The following is a 21,258-nucleotide window of genomic DNA, read 5'->3' on the forward strand; positions in this document are numbered from 1 at the left end:
ATACATATGCTGATATTTATTCCTTAAAACCGTAATAAATTTTTGATTTCTTAAAGTTATAAAAGTAAAAACATTTAAAAGAATTTTTTCAGTAAATTACAAATTATATTCTGGCTTTTAGAAAGCATAGGGGTTTTGAATCCTACTCATATTAATTTATGCTCGTTTTGAGTTTGACTCTGTTATTTATTTTAATTTCTGTTCGTTTTGGGTTTCATTTAATTATTGATACTGATTTGTGGTAGTTGTATTCATGGTAGATTATTTGATTCTATTTTTGTCTATTTTTGGTTTAATGGAGTTCTTTACTTTTTTTCGAATAACTTATTTTGTGGAAAAAGTTTTTTTAAATTAATTTCTGTTCGTTTTATATTGACATAGTCTTTTTCAGGGAAAAAGAAAATAATTATTTTGAATCTTTCCGATTTTACTTTTAGAATTTATAGCTATTTATATGCCGGAGAAACTTTTTCAGCAATTTTTAACAATCAGTCAATCAATCAATCAATTTATTTGCTAAATTTATCAATCAATCAATCAATCAATCAATCAATTTATTTACTAAAAGAAAACAATTACAAAACGTAAGATTTATGCACGCCCAAGAAGCTTTATGCACTTTATTTATGCACGCCCAAAAATCAATCAAATCAATCAATTTATTTACTAAAAGAAAACAATTACAAAACGTAAGATTTATGCACGCCCAAGAAGCTTAGCTTGTAAAGGGGCAACAAAACAAAATAAAACACTATTATAAAGCACATTAAAAAAGCACAGACATATACAACCACATAAAAAAAAAAAAAAAAAAAAAAAAAAAATAGCACAAGACAAGGACATTTATGAAATAGGGGATTTAGAAGAAAATTTAACATATAATTGAAAAAAAAATTAAATGAAGAAAAGAGATTAAAAATTAGGATAGAATTAAAAAAAAACGAAAAGAGGGAGAAAAAATACTAAACTGGAACTACCCAACGAGAAAGTGCCTTTGCAGAAAGAGATAGAGGGACATCAGGAGGGATGGAGTTCCATAGTAGAATTGACTGATAAACAGGAGACCTCTGCTGTTGATGATCGTTTAGGTAAAATAAATCTGCGATAAAAGCTATGTAAAAAAGAAGAGTACCTACCTGAACCGGACAGTAAGAAAAACTACCGCAGAGACGGTGGAAGTGTACCTAAATAAGCAGAATGTGCTAAATAAAGGTAACTTTAACCCACAATACGATCCAGCAGAGCTATTTCAGTATCATTATAAAGATCAAGGGAAGGGCAAAACCGAGGTAGAAGAAAAGTAGCCTTCACTGCCCTATTTTGGGCTCTTAGAAGTGAGCAGAGAAGAGATTAATCAGTACTACCCCAGACAGAACAGCAATAAGAAAGGTAAGGAAAACTAAAAGCATAATAAAGAGAAACCATAACATCTGGGGAGGGGGGAGAAATGATTTAACCCTGTGTAACAATGAAGATTGGCGGAGGACAAGGGAGCGGGTATGAGTTATATGGGGTTTAAAAGAAAGAAAACAGTCAAGATACACACCAAGAAATTTTACTATAGTAGCTTGCGGTATTATATCATTCCCATAAGTCAGGATGATTGGCTCCCTTACGTCTCTCATACGATAAGGGGTCCTCAAGTGTACAATGGCACTTTTTTGGCTGTTAATAGTCATACCAGTTGACCAGCACCAATCTTTTACTTTATCAAGAAGAACTTGAGCTAGATGAAATTAAGGTGAAATATTCAGAGAATATATCTGTTGTAAGGATGACAACCTGCCATCCGTATGCAGGGTGTCAAAAGGGCATATCAGCAATATCTTGACCCAGGACTCTGGAAGGTGGTACCAACCCTGCAAGTTTTCTGTAAAAATAGAGGTAGATTTTTATATCTTAAGAGGGAACTAGAACTTTTAATTTTCAAAAAAATTAGCTCCTTTAAAATATCAAAGATGTTACTAGCTATAATAGAGCATCGCTGCGTATGTCCTTATATGCCATATAGTGCTTATATACCTTTTTAATACCTGCATGCATACACATCGTTTGATTGGAACTCCTCCTATACGTCCCCTAAAAGTTTGAACTTAATGCCATTAATGTTTGGGGGGGGGTGGATGTCCTCTGATCGCTTTGACTCTTAAAAAGAACACTAGAACGTCTGAATACCAGTCCAATAAGTCCCCTCCGAAGTTTATATGACCACGTCTAAAACCTTATAAAAAGTATGACAACGTATGACCTTATACGTATGACCACGTATAAAAACCTTATATACCCCAAAAGCACAACTTACAACCCTTGCCCTGAGGGCTGGGAGGATTTTTTTATCCTCAAAGACATAATTTCCAGACCCTTCAAATACGTTGAACAAAATGGCTATCTCAAATTTTGATTGGAAGTGTTTGGGGAAATGATGGGCGTGGCTGGTATTTGCCCTCTGATCACTTTAAACTAATAAAAAAGGGCACTAATCCCAGAGGTGCCATTTCAGCCAAACCTTAGGGTGGGCAAGCAATCGACATGAGCCCCAAAGCAGGCTTGTATAAAAAAAACTGCCTCTAGCTTTATCCGAAAAAAGACTGTCTTCCGTGGGAGCTACCATAAAAATTAAGGAAAATCTCTCAGTTTCTTTGTCTTTCCTTCTTTCGCCCTTATGCCATAGGTTCGGAAAAGGCCAGATATCTGAAGAAAGCGGAAACGGTATGTGCGATGTTAAAAAAACAGCCGTTTGGGAATCTTCCACTTTTCCGAACCTATAACTTTACAAAAGCCGAACCTCAGTAGAAACTCACGCTTTGACTAAAGTATATTCTTTAGCCGAATTCTTCAGCTCGCTGCTTACAGTAAATACTTTAGTCCAAGTCGGAGTCACGCTCCGGCTATGACGATGCAAAACTTTGCTCGATCAAGTATATTTACAAAATCAAAAATACAACAAAATTTTGAAACAGATCAGTGAACACTCAAGGCAACAAGGGGAACCGTCGTGGTTTCATCTTCGCAAAGTCATCAACAAGCTGGTCGAAATCCAAGTTTTTAACTAAATCCTTCTCTGCAAAGATCAAAAGCAGCTGACTAAGACGATCGTCTCCTGTGGTCGAGCATAGATAGTTCTTCACTATTTCCAGCCCAGAAAACAAGCGTTCATTGCTGGCTGTCGTGACAGGAAGTGTGGCAGCAATATGAAGAACTTTGATAATTTCTGAATAGGCCACTGGAAGCGTCTCGATATTATCGATGACGTCCATAAAGTTCTTCGGCTTTGCCTCCTCCTCGAGCAAAAACCGCTTGGCAATACCAGCTTGGGCCTCAAGAAGAATCTGGTCAATGTCCATTTCAGAATAAAGTTCAGTTTATTGCTTGAGGAGCCCTGCATCCATGAACTTGGTAGAGCTGGGGTCCAGAGCTTCGAGTGTACTGAGCACTGGAAGGTTATCTGTAAACCGTCTGTCGAGTTCCGCAATCAGACGATCTACAGTTTCCATGTATTCTCTTTTCAGTTCTTCCGCTAGACTTGGAGCTCTATTGTCGGATTCAACAAAGTTTTTTCCTAACGTCGAAGTGGTCATGAATTCATTCAAGTGTTTAATAATTTTTTGGGTTCTTCTAGATCGCCCCTTCTGACCCGCAGAGGAGGATCCGGTCGCGGGTCCTTTCACGTCAGGTACTTCAATTTCAAGACCTTCAGCAAACTCTTTTGCCTTCTCCAAAAGTGATGCAAATGAAGTGTCAGGGCGCAGTTCAGCTATTTCCTTCCTTGTAGCTTGAATCAAGGTGCGGGACCTAGATATTACCAGATCAACTGCCTGAAGCTGCTCAGAAAGGGAGTTTGTCGTCCTCAGAATTGCTTCCATATAGAGCAACTGGAATATAACTGTGAAAGATTCCATTTTTCTCTGGAGCCCAGCAGCTTCTTCTCGAGCTTCACTGTCAGCTCCCTCGCTGACTGCAGACAGTACAGCCAGAACACATTCATATCGGAGTCTTATCTTCAATATCGATCGATATCACTATGACCATCTTGTCGCGGCACTCCTTTCTAATTCCAGGAATGGCAGTTGAGTACCCTTTTGGGACTCAACTAAAAGCTGATGTCTGGTGTTGCTGTTGGAAATGAAAGTGTCAGATTTTGGACTAACCAAAAAAATGAGCCAACAGTCCCAACACCTTCAACGCGGTTTGTAATGACCAAGTTTAGTCTATGCGCATGGCAATGAATGTATATTGCTTGTGGCACTTTCGCTCTCAGTCGCGCTTGAACACCAAAGAAGGGCCCGCTCATCACGCTTGCTCCGTCGTAGAACTGAGCAACACAATAGTTCCAGTCGAGACCAAGTTTCGCCACTGTGTCGTGAAGGAAGCTGGCTAAACTCTCAGCATCCAGGCTTTTCATATGGTAGCATCCTATTGGTCTTTCTCGTACTTTTCGCTCGTCGAATTACCTCAGAAGAATGGCGAGCTGTTCTTTCTTTGAATTATCTTTTGTCTCGTCGTCAGGAACAGCAAAGTATTTGGCACACCTAACTTCTTGCACTATTTTAGACTGAAGCCTAGATCTGATAACTGAAATTAGATCATTCTGGTATTCGTGGGACGTATAGTGGCCGCATCGTCTTTGTAGCTTGTTGAAAAGCATGGGAGAATATTCGGCGAGAAGATTGCAAGTTTCTAAGAAATGTCCTTGGTTTGCAGAAGATTCGGTCTCATCGTGGCTATGAAAGGCTGTACCCAGTCGCCTCAGCAGGGCTTTTACTTTCAGTAAAGCCTTTACGTATTCTCTATTTTCATTCATCTTCTTATTCCTGTCCGTTGACAAAACAGATGCGATGGGTTGCATCTCCTTGGCTTGTATAGCATTGAACTTCGTCCACGAAACTGCACTGTCCATGTGGCGGTCACTTTTCGCATGCTCTTCTAGAACGCTTGAGATATCCTTCCATCTTCTAACCCCGGTCTCGATGAAAGGCCTCGCCCCATATCTCTGTCTGCGAAGGGTTGACGTGCCGCCAAAGTGTCTGCAGCAGAAACAGAAAACCGAATTTTCCTTAACTGAGTACTCAAGCCAAGGATGCTTTTCATGATACGAAATATTAAATTACCGTCTTAGCTTGCCGTTTGCTGAAACCTGTGCAGGGTACCGTAGCAGCTGTGGTTGACATGGATGGTCGTGGGAGGATGAAGAAATATCAGTAGGACCACTTGAACGATGGTGCTCTTCATCTTGAGTCGTACCTCGTTCAAATTGTGCCTCTTGAGCAGTGACAGGCGCAGTGTCTCTTTGAGCCGTCTCGTTTTCTACTAGCTCGGTCTGACCGACCACCACGTCCTTCGAAGGACCCATAGCGACGGCAATGGATTGTTCGGGTGCTGAGTCAGGCACCTGAAAGATATACCCAAAGGTTAAAAGCCACTATTGAACTCATTTTCAACATTTAAACCGTTGCTTTTTTTAGTATGTTAAGTCCAAACTGCGTAGCAGTTTCCGCTTTCGGCAAAGCAGTTGGGGAAAAATAGTGCTAAAACTCCTCCAGGGTGTGACAGTTTACTAAAGTATATCTAATTTCGGGAAAAAACAGGAAACTTCAGCAAAGCCAAAGAGGGCGTTTTTCGGAGGATTATGCATGCGTTGATCCTTATCTACCCGTAAAGACAATAATAGAAACTTTGGGCTTAATGCAATAGCAACCCAAATCGCAAAAAGTCTTTGCAGTAGTCCTTGAACGAATGATTTGGGTGTCATGTCATCGCAAATAAGCCAAAGGCACGTTCGATTTGCTGTAGTTTCAGCCACGTCATTCTCCGTTTTGGATTTATTTGCATTTTTCTGTGACGTTTTCTCAATTGGCCTGAAGAACTACTGAAAATGTGACCACGAAACAGGTTCATAATTTTGGACCAAATGGCAAGAACCTAGAGGTTATTTTTCTTATCAATCGGGATATTGACCAAAAGACGCTATGGAAACATCTTTTAAAGCGGCCAGTCAACATCAAATATATTGAAAACGAAAAAAAAAACATTCAATAAAAGCACAAAACTCATAAAAACAAGTAAAAACTAAAAATAATTTGTAGGAGCATAAGATTGGTCTTCTAGCAATAATTCATCTTCAAAATTATGGTCAGCATGAGAGCCATCCTTATTTCTTCCTTTGCTAACTATTTACCAATCGGAGGATTTCCTGCGTAGTTCAAAATGTATAAACAAGGATTCCAGCAACGTTCCAGAGCGCCGGATTAGTTGCTTGACATGCATTAAACAACTAGTCGTTTTCATTAGAAGACCATTCCGTTATTTGGTTTTTATATTACCAAGTAGCGTAAACTGTCTTCCAGCAGCTGCTGAAGAGTGTGTAAAATAAATAAAAAAACAAGTTTTTTTAACTGAAAGTAAGGAGTGATATTAAAACTTAAAACGAAGAAAAATTATTTCGTATATATATATATATATATATATATATATATATATATATATATATATATATATATATATATATATAATATATATATATATATATATATATATATATATAATATATATATTTTAAAGTGATTCCACTATGCTTTCCCTCCTTAATGTGGAAAAATATAGTAAAAATTAATTATTTTCTATGCATTTTGCCATGCATCACTCTTTTTTCAACTAGTATAACCGTAAATCAAATAAATGCTGACGAAAGCAAGAATATGGGAATAATACAATTCGTCTATCTATACATCTGCATATTAGAGGGGCTGGGAGGTAAGTATAGCGAAATCGATTTCAAAGTTTGATAACTACACTTTTTGCAGATTATAAAATAGGAACTGTCTTATTAACATATCTCCTCTTCAATAGCCTCAATTTTAGGCTTATACTATATATATTACTTTATAGTATTATAAACTAAGTTAATATATATATATAGTATTTATGTATACTATATATATTTACTACTATATGTATATATAGGTACTTATGCATTATGCGGTACCCACCGCTATATACTGTATAAGGAAACCAGACATGGAGACCCGTCGGTAGTTTTTTCGCAGTTCATATTATATAAGGAATGTACCCCGGGTGTTTGACAACGTGGCTTTAGTTTTGATTTCAGACCATCAACAATCGAAAGGTTTCATTTTGTTAACTTTTCAATGAGATTTTTGTGTGACGTTCGGAAGCCGGAAGTAAGTTTATATGAAAAAGGTGACAGATTGTTCCTATATCTTGACCGTGCCAATAAAAAATCAGGGCAAAAATACCATTTATAGGTGAAAGAATTTTGAAGGCATTATCATAAAGTTTGCTTCGGGGAAGAGCAAGCAACCCCGGAAAATAAATACAGAGCTTAAAAAATAAGTAGATATAAGTCTTAGCACTCATTTGGTGATGAATGACGTTTTTTATGAAAGTAATTTGTTTTACGTAATAATTTTGGAAAATGTGTCCACTTTATGTCCCAAATGTCTAAAATGTGTCCATTTTTTGCCCTATTTTGTCATTATGTCCAGGCACATAGAAATATGTTCTTTGGACATAAAATATGTCCAGTTGGCAACCCAGTGCACGACCCAGTTGCACTATTAATCTCACTATTATCTAAGTTAATCTACATATAAATGTAGTAGTTTCAAAATTTTTACTAATTGCTAATAGTAATTTTGTTCCTGTATATTTTGTAAAAGAAAAAAAGGCCTTTTTGGGAGGAAGCTTGGGCCCCCCAGAAAAATTAGGGTTAGCAATGGCCCACCCCTGCCCCCCCAAGTGGCGCCCCTGACTAGTCCTCTTAATTTCCAATCAAATGAGCCCTGTTTGAAGCTTCTACGACAAAACTTTCTATATAAACCTTATATGCCCCAATGGCATAACTTACGACGCTTATCAAAGGGCTAAGGTGGGAAGGGGATGTCATTCTCAAAGACGTAATTTCCAGCCCTTTAAACTACGTTGAAGAAAATGGTCATATCAAAATGTTGATCGCAAACGTTTGGGGAAATGATGGACGTAGGGGGGGGGGGTGCCTAGGGGGGGGGGGGAAGAATGGCAACTTAACCACAAATGCCGTTAATTAGAATATATAGCTCTGATGAAACTAAAAAAAAAAAAAAATAGCACAAAGAGCGAGGTATTGACTAGGGGGCGAACCCAATCATGTACGTATTAATTTCTGTTTGTTTGAAGTTATTCCCGGGGGGCATTATATGCCCCCCGGGATAACTTACAACCTTTTCCCGTGGGGCTGTGGGGGGGGGGTTGTCATCCTTATAGACATAATTTACGGACCACGTATAAAAACCTTATATACCCCAAAAGTACAACTTACAGCCCTTGCCCTGAGGGCTGAGAGGATTTTTTTATCCTGAGAAGACATAATTTCAAGACCTTTCAAATACGTTGAACAAAATGGCTATCTCAAATTTTGATTGGAAACGTTTGGGGAAATGATGGGCGTAGGGGGGGATGCTGGTTCTCCATCTGATTACTTTCGAGTTTTAAAAAGGCTAATAGCCCTCTCTATTTCCAATCGAATGAGCCCTTTTGAAGTTTTTACCACAACGCTTTCTATAAAAACTTTATATACCCCCAGGGCATAACTTACAACCTTAGCCCTGAGGGCTGTGGGTTGTCATACTTAAAGACATAATTTCCAGACCCTTCAACTACGTTCAACAAAATGGCTATATCAAAATGTTGATTGGACGTGTTTGGGGAAATGATGGGCGTGGGGGGGGCATTCCCTCTCCAATCGCTTTTGACTATTAATAAGGGCACTAGCATGGGCGTAGGGAGGGGGGGCAGGGGGGAGGGATCTGCTCCCCCCCCTAGACCTTCAAATTTACATTAGATATGGCTGAAAAAGCAGATGGTTGGAAAAGCAGCTGATAAAAGGCCCTCCATCACACTATTAACTGCCCCCCTAGACAATATACTGTCTACGCCCATGGGCACTAGACCTCTCAATTCCCAATTGAATGAACCCTTTTTGAAGTTTCTACGACAACACTTTCTATAAAAACATTAAATGCCACCCGGGAATAGCTTACAACCTTTTCCCTTGGGGCTGTGGGGGGGGGGGGTGTTATCATCCTTATAGACATAATTTCCGGACCTTTTAACTACGTTGAACAAAATAGATATCTCAAAATTTTGATTTGATGTGTTCGGGGACATGATGGGTGCGAGAGGGGGTTAGTTGCCCTCCAATCACTTCCGCGCTATTGAAAAGGGCACTAGCCTTTTCAATTTCCAATAAAATGAGCGCTTTTTGAAGCGTTTAAGACAACGCTTTCTATAAAATTTTACATGCCCCCAGGGCGTAACTTACAACCCTTGCCCTGAGAGCTGTGGGGGGGGGGGGGGGGTTGTCGTCCTCAAAGACCTAATTTCCAGAGCTTTCAACTATGTTGAACAAAATGGCTATTTCAAAATTTTTATTGGATGTGTTTGGGGAAATGGTGGGTGTGAGAGGGGGGTTAGTTGTCCGCCGATCACTTTCGACTATTAAAAAGGGCAAGCGCCCTTTCAATTTCCAATCGAATGAGCCCTTTTTGAAGTTTCTACGACAACGATTTGTAAAAAAAAATCTTATATGCTCCCAGGGCATAACTTACAACCCTTGCCCTGAGGGTTCTGGGGTGAGTGTTATCTTCAAAGACATAATTTCCAGACCTTTCAACTACGTAGAACAAAATGGCTATCTCATAATTTTGGTTGGATGTGTTTGGGGAAATGATGGGTGTCAGAGGGGTGTTAGTTTTCCTCCAACCACTTTCAACTATTATAAAGAGCACAAGCCCTTTCGAATCAAATGAGCCCTTTTCGAAGTTTCTACGACAACTCTTTCGACACGAAGTGCCCTGGTCTAAAAAAAATTAATATATTGTGCCAACATCGTACTTTACTGAGGCAGCGCTATTTAAATATAATTTTATATAAATTTGGAATATAAGACACAAACTCTTGAACAAATTCACAGTGCTTTATTTATCAAAGTCACATGATTGGAAGGAGTGGGTTTTGCATAAGTTTAAAACTTTAAGAGATCAGTATTAAATGGAATCAAGCCTAGATGACAGAAACTTCTAAGACGTGTCTTCAATAGTTGAGTAACTCAATTCAATTCGTTACTTAAAGATCGGTAAACAGCACAAGGCCAACCAGCTTTCTGAATAAAAGTAGACAAAATAAACAAAGCAGGTTACAATCAAAACATGAATGTCCAAAATATTTTCTTTTTGTTTCCTCTTGTACACATAGGAGCAAATGGAGTCAACACTTAGAGGGAATCAGAGATTTTTAGGGAAGGGAAGAGTGAGATAGGAAAAAAGTACCTAGATTGGAAAAAAAATTCTGAAGGTTTCTTGAAAATTCAAAAAGTCTTTGAGAGTGACAATGGATCAGAAAAAAAATTTAGGAAAAACAACTAGTTTCAAAAGTTTTAAACAATTTCTTTTAGCGTAGAAGTCGAAAAAAGCAAAAACATAAATAATGCATTAGTTTTAACGAATACAGTCATTGGCTCTGATTCTTTTCTCTTCTATATATGTCAGAATAAAATGACACTGGTTAAAAAAAAGTATCGATGTTCCATTCCTCTGGGAATTTTCAATATAACTTCCTCTTGTTGTTACAGATGATCGTCACCGAATATTGCCACTATTTTTCTGTGCCAAATAAAATTTTTATAGAAATGGATATCTTTACCGGAAGTTATTTTCGTTGAAAACAAAAGCTGTTCAATAATTTTTGTTGGTAAAAATCCTTCTGAGTAACTTTTCAAACTCAAACATATCCCAACTAAAATAAATGTGGTACTGCGCCAAAATTTTCTCAGTAATTTGCGGCCATTAAATGCGGTCATTTTTGGCACAAAAAAAAGGTTCAGTAGAATGGTTGGGTGTAAAAAATATTTACAGCTGCCTTGCAGACTCAAAACTACTAGAACTGAGACACCAAGCCACAGTTATAAAACTTTCTGCAGCAACAATCTAAAAAACAATTCAATAGAAGGATTTTGGCTGGAGCAGCCTTTCAGTTTCTTTCCATAATTGTGAAACACTGTTTAAGCACATGCAAGCACGTTTGTTGGTCAAAATTTTCAACAATCGTTTTTTTAAGTGGTTAAAACACACCCTAAATCAGAGATAAGGTAAGTTGTCACCTGTGCTTGCGAATTATACTTTTTTTTCCTGACTGAATCTCAAGTTCAGATATTTTGGTTCTATAAGCAAATGCTTGGTTGTAACTCATATTAGTCAGGGGTTGGAGGATCTCAAATGGTAAAGGGGTTGAAGCTGGAAATTCTTTACAGCAAATAATCAGATTCAAAATAATTATTTATGCAGCGCTGTGCCACAGCCCACAGTAATAAACATTTCTACGACAATATTGCCACACAAAAGAAAAGCTTCAATGAATGTTTCTCTTTGAAAATTCCTTTGGAATCCTTTCAGTTTCTAGACTACCACAGTTGTGAATAATAATTTATGTAAGTGTCTGCAAAGACATTTGTAGATTAAAATTGTGAACACGTATAGGTTGTGGAAACTTACCAAAAGTTAAGGATGGGGTGACTTTTGTATCTCGGCTTGCACGATTAGCTGTGTCTGTGTTTCCTGTTTTTGATGCCGACTGAATTTTACAGGCTAGAAAATATCCAACAATTGATGTTCCATTTATTCCAACATTTATTTTGTTCCATTTATTCCAACAAATCTTTTAAATATTTTAATTTTTATAACTTTAAGAAATCAAAAATTTATTAAGATTTTAAGGAATAAATATCAGCATATGTATTAAACTGACGATACACATTTTTTTCAGTAAATTCAAATGAATTTTTTTCAATAAAATACAAATTACATTCTGGATTTTAGATAGCATAGGGGCTTAGAACCCACCTCATATTAATTTCTGTTTTTTCCGAACTTTACTCTGTTAAATGCTTTAATTTCTGTTCGTTTTGAGTTTTATTTATTTATTGATAGTTATGTGTAGTGGTTGTATGCTTGGTAGATTATTTGATTCTATTTTTGTTCAGTTTTGGTTTAATGGAATTCTTTACTTTTTTTGAAAATTCCTCAATGGATTTTGAAAAATCCATTGAAAGTCCCTTCCGAGAAAAATCTCCAGCCAGGAAATGTCCCGCCAGACTATTCTATTCTCGTTAAAAAAAAATATCCCCCGGAAAAGTTCTTGCGGACAATTCCGCTTTAAAAATTCTTCTTAGCGCACTTTCATTTGAAAAAAGATTTGAATTTATAATTATTTTTGACTAAATGCAGGAGATTCCTCCTCCGTGGGAAATTTTTCCTGGACCCCCCCCCCTCCCCAGTGAAAGTTGCTCCCTCAGAAAATTACCACACGGAGAATTTCTCTACCGGGAGAATTTTCCCATAGAAAATCCTCAAGACAATTCCAATCGAGTGAAAATTTCCCCTGGGCAATTACCCTTAAGTTCTCCACATGATAAATCGAGACTAAGTAAGACTGATGAAAAGAATTACGTATAGGAGTTTTGGCAAATTCCGTCCGTGCAAACTTTCCTCTAAAACGTTCACCCCTGCCCCCACTGAAATTTCCTTCCCCACGAAAATTTCTTCATGTGAAAAATTTCCCCAGCATAAAACATACCCCCCCCTCAAAAAACAAATATCTGTATACTTTCCAATTAATAATACTTTGCATAAACAATGGGAAATTTCTTAATTTACAGACCTTTTCCCATGGGCTATGGGCGTCATATTATCCCAAAAGACATTGTTACTGGACCTTTCAACATAGCTGAACGAAATAACTATCTCAAAATATTGACGTCTTTGGCGAAGAGTAGGGCGTGAGAGGGAGCCTGACTGTCGTGTAATTGCTTTTGACTATTAAAAAGGGAACTAGAATTTTTAATTTAATTGTGGAAAGAGCAAAAAACCGGTAATTTGCAAAAATATTTGTATATATTTCAACAAGGGATAACAACAATTCAGAAACTTTAAAAAAGAAAACTTTTTTGAACGCAACCAGTTACATAATGTCAGAAGGAAGGCCCAACAAACGAAAATTTGCAATTATTATAAATGATGACTCTCTATTTTGAAAAAGGATTAAAACAATTCAAAAACCCTAAAAAAAACCAAAAGTTTGAATCTTAGTTAATATCGTTGTTAGAAATCGGATTAGCTTCAATAATCAAATATCTTTGAACAGACGCAGCATGAAAAGACATTAAATTGCGTAAAGATAAAAAAAACTGGTAGTTGCAAAAATATTTGTATACATTTTAACAAGGGATTCCAACAATTCAAAAACCATAAGAAAGTAAACCATAGTTTAAGCTTAGTAGATTTCGTTTTTAGAAATCGGACTTGCTTTAATAATCAAATATCTTTGAAAAGACTTCAGTATGAAAAGAAAGCAATTTCTCTCAGATTGTCTGCGGCTAGAAGACAAGCGACATTGAGAATCCATATATAGAAGCCTGCCGCGTGCCGGGGCCTGGCGGCGAAGAGGCCGGGCTCCTGGTATATATATATATATATATATATATATATATATATATATATATATATATATATATATATATATATATATATATATATATATATATATATATATATATATATATATATATATATATATATATATATATATATATATATATATATAAAAAAAAAAAAAAAATATAAATATATATATATATATATATATATATATATATATATATATATATATATATATATATATATATATATATATATATATATATATATATATATATATATATATATATATATATATATATATATATATATATATATATATATATATATATATATATATATATATATATATATATATATATATATATATACCATTCCTTTTGTACCGGGAGTAAAACACGATATACTTGAAATACCAAAATAAAGTTCCTTCTTTAATTCGGACTCTATAATTAAGCTAAATCTAGTTTCAAAAAGGAAAAAGTCCGTAATCAGCAAAGAAAAGAAATTGCAGTCTTTGGATTTCGCTAAGACAGTGAGCAATAAGAAAAGTGCTACGCACAATATTTTTAAGGACGTCTAAACGATAAGAACCGTGCGAACGCCTAAATCATCAAAAATATTTAAGACGTATTATTGGACGAGGGTTCGCGTCCTTGGGGCCCGGGAGCCAATGGCAGGCAGTCCCTAGAGCGCAGGACGAAAGAACTGCGTTTGGGAGTAGGGAAAATGTGTTTTTAATTTCAATATGAAGTGAGATCTGAAACGTTTAGTACGAAATTATTTTGGTCACCATTATTATTGTCTTTGAAGTGACCCATTGCTGTACAACTAAGCATGTAAGTTTAATAAATCTATTGTCTTTTTATATGTATTTGTTTCTCTTGTATGTCTGAGTCTAGTCCGATAATAGGTAACTAGTTCGCCAGTCTCCAAGGTAAATGCTCCCAAAGGAATCTGATCTCCAAGTGGCGCTATAGGAGAAATCTCTATCGCCACGAGCAAACCTTTTCTATTACCACAAACAAACCTTCAATGGTACACTTTGCCATAAATCTACAGTCCAATTCAACGCTGACAGAGAAATAGGTTTGATCTGCAGCTTCCGACTTAAGTCTTTAAAACAGTTCAGGATGTTTCTTCGTATGAGTTCAGTCAGGAATAGGCTCTATCTGCAGCAGAAACGGTGCGCCCTAGATAAAATTAAATAAAAAAAACAAGCTTTTTTAACTGAAGGTAAGGAGCAACGTTAAAACTTAAAACGAACAGAAATTATTCCGTATATGAAAGGGACTGTCCCCTCCTCAACGCCTCGCTCTTTACGCTAAAGTTTGACTTTCTTACAATTCTGTTTTTTTAACAATAAAACACTTTAGCGTAAAGAGCGAGGCGTTGAGGAGGGGCAGTCCCTTTTATATACGGAATAATTTCTGTTCGTTTTAAGTTTTAACGCCGCTCCTTACTTTCAGTTAAAAAAGCTTGTTTTTTTTATTTAATTTTTGAACGTTTTTGAATTAGTGCAGGTTTTGATTTTGGCTCACAGTACGTAAATAATCAACAACAAATTTGCATATTAATTTTACTTTTATTTGGTTAAATGGCTTTCTCGAATTTAATTGTTTAATTTTCGTTGTTTAATTTTATTTACGAAAGTTTTTATTAGTAATAAATATACATAACTTACGAATTAACTGATGTAACGAACTTCTATATTCATATATTTTGAATACGTATATTAGGGGGTTTTCCCCCTAGTCAATACCTCACTCTTTACGCTAAATTTCAAATTTTGTTCCAATCCTTTAAAAATGACCCCTTAATCACAAAGGCCGTTAATTAGAATAAATAGCTTTTATGAAAATACTAAAAACTTTTTGGCTTAAAGAACGAGGTATTGACTAGGGCGCAAACCCAATCATATATGTAATATTTTCTGTTCGTTTTAAGTTTTGATGTTGCTCCTTACTCTCAGTTGAAAAACAGTCGAAAAACGGTGCCCCCTTCATAGCAATGTCCTTCCCCACATGAAAACTTCCTCCATGTAAGGATCCTCCAACACATACCCCCAATACCAGATAAAATCCTCCCTGAAAACATCTGTATACTTCCCAATAACCAATATTATATGTTAACATTGGGTAAAGTTCATAACTTTCAGCCCTCCCCCCGGGGACTTTGGGGGATTAAGTCATCCTAAAAGACATAGCTATCATATTTTCGACCATTATAAACAAAAGGCTATCTCAAAATTCTGATCGGGTGACTTTAAAAAAAAAAATGAGCGTGGAATGGGGCCTAGGGGCCCTCCATTTTTTTTGGTCACTTAAAAAGGGCACTAGAACTTTTAATTTCCGTTCCAATGAGCCTTCTTAAGACATTCTAGGACAACTGGGGCGATACGATCACCCCTGGGGGAAAAAACAAATAAACACGCATCCGTGATCTTTCTCCTGGCAAAAAATACAAAATTCCACATTTTTGCAGACAGGAGCTTGAAACCTCTACAGTAGGGTTCTCTGATACGGTGAGTCTGATATTGCGATTTTCATTAAGGTCTTATTGTTCTTAGGATGTATTTTCCTCTTTTTTCGAAAATCAGCCAAATTTTCTCAGGCGCATAACTTTTGATGCATAGGACTAAGCTTGATGAAGCTTATATATTTGAAATCATCATTGAAATCTAATTCTTTTGATGTATCTATTGGTATCAAAATCTCATTTTTTTAGAGTTTCGGTTACTATTGAACCGGGTCGCTCCGTACTTGCAGTTCTTTACCACGAACTGTTTGATACAGAAATTAGCAATCAAAACAAACTTAAGAGTTTTACAGGCAATTTTGTCGAACACTACAAGTTAGAAGTTTTGATTCTCGTTGGAAGAGTTCATGGTTACAGTGACAGCTAAAACCAAGCAAAGAGTCAACAAAAGCCCGTAGTAATCACAAGTTTGAAAACACGTTTGAATAAAACTGTCTAGCGATTACAAGCTGACATTTGAAGTTAATTTGCAACTTAAATATGTTGGTTAATCTTAGTAGTAAAACTATATTGCGAATATGAATTATGGAAGTTTCGAAAACAGTTACAAATCCCTTGAAAACCAAATTAGATGGAAGTGACAAGTATACCATTCAATCACTATGGTCCAAAACCACATCGGATGGAAATGACAACCATAATATTGGAATCATCATGGTCATAAATGCTATACAGAAGAATTGCAGTCCCCACCATGAACATAACTTTTGGCTTTTGCAGAAAATGCATTTTTGCATGGCAAGCACTGTCTTCTTTATCGTCTTCACCACTAGTGGCGTATTGGAACAGTGGTGTAGTGGGCGTATTGGAAGTGCCATAAGACATTTTGTGCCGTCAAGTGCCATGTGATCTCAGAAATTGCACTTATTCGGGCCATTACCGGTGTGGAAAAGCTAGGAAGCATGAAAAAGGACCATCATAATCTACACGTTCGAGAATACTAACCCTGTGGTTTACAATCACCTCTATTATACCCTCCCCTTCCCATCCCCCTGAGTAACTTTCATAATCCATCTGCTTAATATATAGCAGAAATAAGAGGCCTCCACCTACTGTCGACAAATAGTTTATCGTTGGATCTTGTATCCAACAGATGAAATAAAGCCAATGATTGTCAAATTCAATATGAAAAAATATATAGAATAATATCGTAAGAATAGTCACTGAACTGTTCAAGCATAAGGATCCACCCAACTACAACGACATATATGGTGCCAGGTTAAGGGAAATATTAATTAATATCATGGTAAAAATATTATGTTTGACTGACGAAACAATGTCAATTTCTATCTTGGAGCATAGATGAAAATTCATGAACTGCTACTAAAAAAAAGCTCAGATGAAAGCTTTTAAACTATTTGGATTTGTCAGCTGGCATAGTGTCTGATAGTCTGTGCCTGAAAAATAACTTTGGAACATAATCAGAGCTTATAAATTTTATATTTAAGTTTAGAACATAACTAAAATTTACGAATAGACTTTTTTTTCATGACTCGATATCACCTACATTTTTTGCGTGTTTTCGTTTGAATTTTGTGCCTTCAAAATTTGAAATCTGAAAAAAGCTGGAATAAATTTTAAAAATGCAGCAAGTGTAAATAAAAACCTAATTATGTTTTTGAATTGGTGAATGACTGTGCATTAATTGCGTATTTGATGCGTAAAACTTGTAAAAGGAAACTTTCTTAGGTAAAAAAAATATGGTGGTCAGTGTATGATTAATCTGAAAGCCAGAGAATTTAATTATAAGGAAATATTTCAATAATTAAATCTATTAAAAAATACTATGGACCTGACCCCAAATTAAAATATTATGGTATGCCCTCGAGTAGCTTACGCCTGACTAAGGAATTTGCGGCTACAAAAGTATCTCATTAAACATAAAAGACAAAAGAAAAATGTTTGAGTTTTGATAAAAGATAAAACGGGTTCATAAAAATATCCGACCAAAAAACTTAGAAGACTAATTTAGCCTCAAGTACCTTTTAATTGTTGACTTCTCTTAAGCAAAATTGGTTTCATTTAGTGTTCAATTCAAAATCTTCAGCAACGCCGCTTGATTGCGGTTTATTTTCTGTAAAATGTGTCGAATCTTTCCGATGGCTTGGGATAAATATTTGCAAATCGCTAAAGTTATATCGTTTCCGGGCATTGAGTGATATTAAAGAGAAGCTGAAACTGGGTTAAGCGAAAATTATCCCCAACAGGGAAAGATATAACAGAAAAGCACTGGCTAAATTGTACTCGAGTTTTTGTGATCATGCGGTTTTGTTCCCAACTGGCCTTCACATCCTGCTTTGACCAGGGGATATTAGTGAAATTAGAATTATGTATATCCGATATTGCAAGTTTTATTGTATCTGCCTCGCAGATACAATAAAACTTATGCGGTTTTATTAGAAAGATTATAAAACTTAAAGGTTTTAATAGAAAGATTATGCGATTTTTTAGTGCTCCAGATACTCTGAGTTGTTTTGTCAGGCAAAGTAGCCGTCTTCAAGAGAATATTTATGCTACCTTGGGTGTTAACCACACTCTTATCCGGGTAGCCATAGTGCATTGAGTGTAATATTTATTTATTTGTGTTGATGTTAAATGTATTTTTGTGTGGTTTTTTTCTCTCTTTTCTTATCTTACTCCACTTCATTTCCTGTATAGTAGGTTAAAAATAAATTATTTTTCTTTTTGTTTGAAGCGGTATGAACCTGAATAATTTGTTTTATATTCTCTATGATTATCTTTATTCGATTTATTTAATTTCTTCTGATTAGTCCTCCCCCCCCCAGTATGGAGGAATGGAGAAAACACAAAAAAAAGTTTTAAAAAATGGGATATTTAACAAGAAACGTCTTTTTATCAGAAAAAGCACCGATTACTTACTGATGCTAAAACAATTTGGTAATTAGCAATCGGTTTGTGGCTTTCAAAGGTGATGGCTGCTACCCCTAACTACCCTTTCGCTACTCTTTTACCTACGTAAATTCTGGCTGTATCTTAGTTTGATGTCAATCATCTCAACCACTTCTGTGTTTATTATTATTATCTAACCATAAATAATACAACCGCTTCTCGGCTTTATGTATCAGCGTTTTGGTTATGTACGCTTTTACTGGAGGCCCAGGTCTCTCAAAAGAGCCAAAAAAGTATTACTAGGCAACAATCCTATAATAATGTAACTTAATTTTTAGTTTAGTTAATTTTTATTTAGTTATAATGAAATTAATATTTATTTATTCATTATTTATTATATTATTATTGATTTATTATTATTCAACATCTATTAATGCTACATGACAATTTTTTTATTGTTACTATATTATTGATATATTATTATTGTATATCATTGTTTATATTATTTTTGTAATCATTTTTATTATTATTGTTTATTACATTATTATTATTTATTACATATGAATTTAAATTAATTGTTCATTTTATTTATACTTAGTTAATTTTAGTTATTTTTGTTAAGTTTTAGTTTAGTTAATGTAAAATTTAGCTAAACACCAATCCTCTTATGAGTTATTTTCTTTCTTCCTCGAGATCTTACTTGACCTTTAATAAGTCACTAATGCCAGACATCAGCCTTTGTTAATCAGCCTTTGTTAAATGGAGCTTCATCTTTACAAAAGATTATCTCGGAGAAAAGCCAGCATCCTTATTGTAGAAAGTTTTATTTGAACGAAGTCTTTTTTCAAGTACCATTAAGGCTTATGACAATACTAACTTTCTTCTGGACACTAAGAGGAAACGGGTACATAAAGATATCTTTTTCAGGTCTTAAGTTTAGATTCGCCAAGAGGAGGAATAAGTATCCTAACAGAAAAGGGTCCTATTACTACCAGTTCACTTCTAATTCAGAAGGCCCGTGTTTCTGACACTGGGAAGTATTCATGCAGTCCATCAAATGCAGATGTCTCTAGTGTTAATGTGCATGTATTAAATGGTAAGTGATTTTTAGTTACAGTCATTCCTAAGCATATATATTCACTTTCTATTAGTTGCCTCTAGTTTTTTATTGGTTTAAAAAATAGAGTTGTGAGACAGAGTCAAACTTTAGCGTAAAGAGCGAGGCGTTGAGGAGGGGACAGTCCCTTTCATATACGGAATAATTTCTGTTCGTTTAAGTTTTAATGTCGCTCCTTACTTTCAGTTTGAAAAACATGTTTTTTTATTTAATTTTTGACCGTTTTTGAATAAATGCAGGTTTTGATCTTGGCTCACCGTGCATGAATAATTAAAACAAAATTTTCATATTAATTTACTTTTATTTAGTTAAATGGCTTTCTCGAAACTTGTTTAATTTTATTTACGAACGTTTTTATTAGTAATAAATATACGTAACTTACGAATTAACTTACGTAACGAACTTCTATATTAATATATTTTTAATACGTTTAGGGTGTTCGCCCCCTAGTCAATACCTTGCTCTTTAAGCGAAAGTTCGAATTTTGTTCTAATTCTTTAAAACTGACCGCTTAATCACAAAGGCCGTTAATTAGAATAAATAGCTCTAATGAAAGTACTTAAAAATCTTTGGCTTAAAGAGCGAGGCATTGACTACGGGGTGAACCCTATTATATATGTAATATTTTCTGTTCGTTTAAAGTTTCGATGTTGCTGCTGTTGCAGTTGAAATACTTTTTTTTATATTAAATTTCTGATCTTTTTTTAAATAATGCTGGGAAGTCCGGCGTTCCCTTCATGGCAATTTCCCTTCCCCCATGAAAACTTCCTTCATGGAAAGATCCTCCAACATAACCCACGACCCCCCCCCCCCACACTACCAGGAAAAATCTCCCCTGAAAACGTCTGTATACTTCCAAATAACCAATACTATATGTTAACATTGGGTAAAGTTCATAACTTTCAGCCCTCCCCCGGGAACTTCGGGGTTTAAGTCATCCTAAAAGACATACTTATAATATTTTCGAACATGCTGAACAAAATGGCTATCTCAAAATTTTGATCAGGTGACTTTGGGAAAAAAATGAGCGTTGGAGGGGGCCTAGTTGCCCTCCATTTTTTTGGTCACTTAAAGAGGGCACTAGAACTTGCAATTTCCATTCCAATGAGCCCTCCCACGATTTTCTAGGACAACTGGCTCGATACGATCACGCCTGGAATAAAAAACAAATAAACACGCACCCGTGATCTTTCTTCTGGCAAAAAATGCAAAATTCCACATTTTTGTAGATGGGAGCTTGAAACCTCTACAGTAGGGTTGTAAGATTTA

General features: G+C 35.7%; 1 protein-coding gene across 6 annotated transcripts in view; it reads left to right on the forward strand.

The window, feature by feature from the left end:
- Positions 1-21,258, forward strand: part of LOC148948301 (zwei Ig domain protein zig-8-like) — a 579,089-nt gene that overhangs the window by 383,285 nt on the left and 174,546 nt on the right. For all 6 annotated transcript variants that reach the window (XM_089093876.1, XM_089093881.1, XM_089093877.1 and 3 more), the window contains one exon: positions 19,800-19,968. In XM_089093876.1, the coding sequence (XP_088950002.1) occupies positions 19,800-19,968 (169 nt within the window). The remainder of the gene's footprint in view (positions 1-19,799; positions 19,969-21,258) is intronic.

This window comes from Artemia sp. Qi Xiang Cuo, chromosome 9 (assembly GCF_049724085.1).
Source record: "Artemia sp. Qi Xiang Cuo chromosome 9, ASM4972408v1, whole genome shotgun sequence".
NCBI classification, from domain to species: Eukaryota; Metazoa; Arthropoda; class Branchiopoda; order Anostraca; family Artemiidae; genus Artemia; species Artemia sp. Qi Xiang Cuo.